Source organism: Mesitornis unicolor, unplaced genomic scaffold (assembly GCF_000695765.1).
Source record: "Mesitornis unicolor isolate BGI_N332 unplaced genomic scaffold, ASM69576v1 scaffold42270, whole genome shotgun sequence".
NCBI classification, from domain to species: domain Eukaryota; kingdom Metazoa; phylum Chordata; class Aves; order Mesitornithiformes; family Mesitornithidae; genus Mesitornis; species Mesitornis unicolor.
Genome location: NW_010157031.1, coordinates 1 through 359, shown reverse-complemented (window position 1 = coordinate 359; position 359 = coordinate 1). Strand labels below are relative to the sequence as shown.

At 60.7% G+C, this 359-nt stretch overlaps 1 protein-coding gene across 1 annotated transcript in view; it reads right to left on the bottom strand.

Moving 5' to 3' along the window:
* CSF1 (colony stimulating factor 1 (macrophage)) overlaps positions 1-315 on the bottom strand; it is a gene marked incomplete at both ends in the record, with an annotated part of 3601 nt that extends 3286 nt beyond the window's left edge. Inside the window, one exon of the mRNA XM_010178587.1 lies at positions 184-315. Within this exon, the coding sequence (XP_010176889.1) occupies positions 184-315 (132 nt within the window). The remainder of the gene's footprint in view (positions 1-183) is intronic.
* Between the last annotated feature and the right edge of the window lie 44 nt (positions 316-359).

The window sequence follows — 359 nt, the reverse complement described above, 5'->3', positions numbered from 1 at the left end:
CCCCCCCCGTGCCCGCTTGTTCCTCATGCCCAGGGATGCTCAGCCCCTGGGTACCACCGTTTTGCTGGTAGAGCTGAAAATAATCTCATTTGCTGATTTTCAGCCCTAAATAAGGGCTGATTTGTGTCTGCCCGGCCCTGAAGGAGCCCCCATCCCATGGCAGAGCCCGGGGAGGGCACTCACCAACTCCTCCAGCTCGGCCAGGTGCTTCTCGGTGATGATCTGCTGGCAGTAGCTGTTCTGCTCCGTCTCATGGATGCTGCAGACCAGGAGGATGAGGAGGGATGACAGCAGGGTGCAGCGGAGCAGGCACACCTGGGCACGGCAGAGCAACAGCTTGGAGCAGGGACAACCCCCCC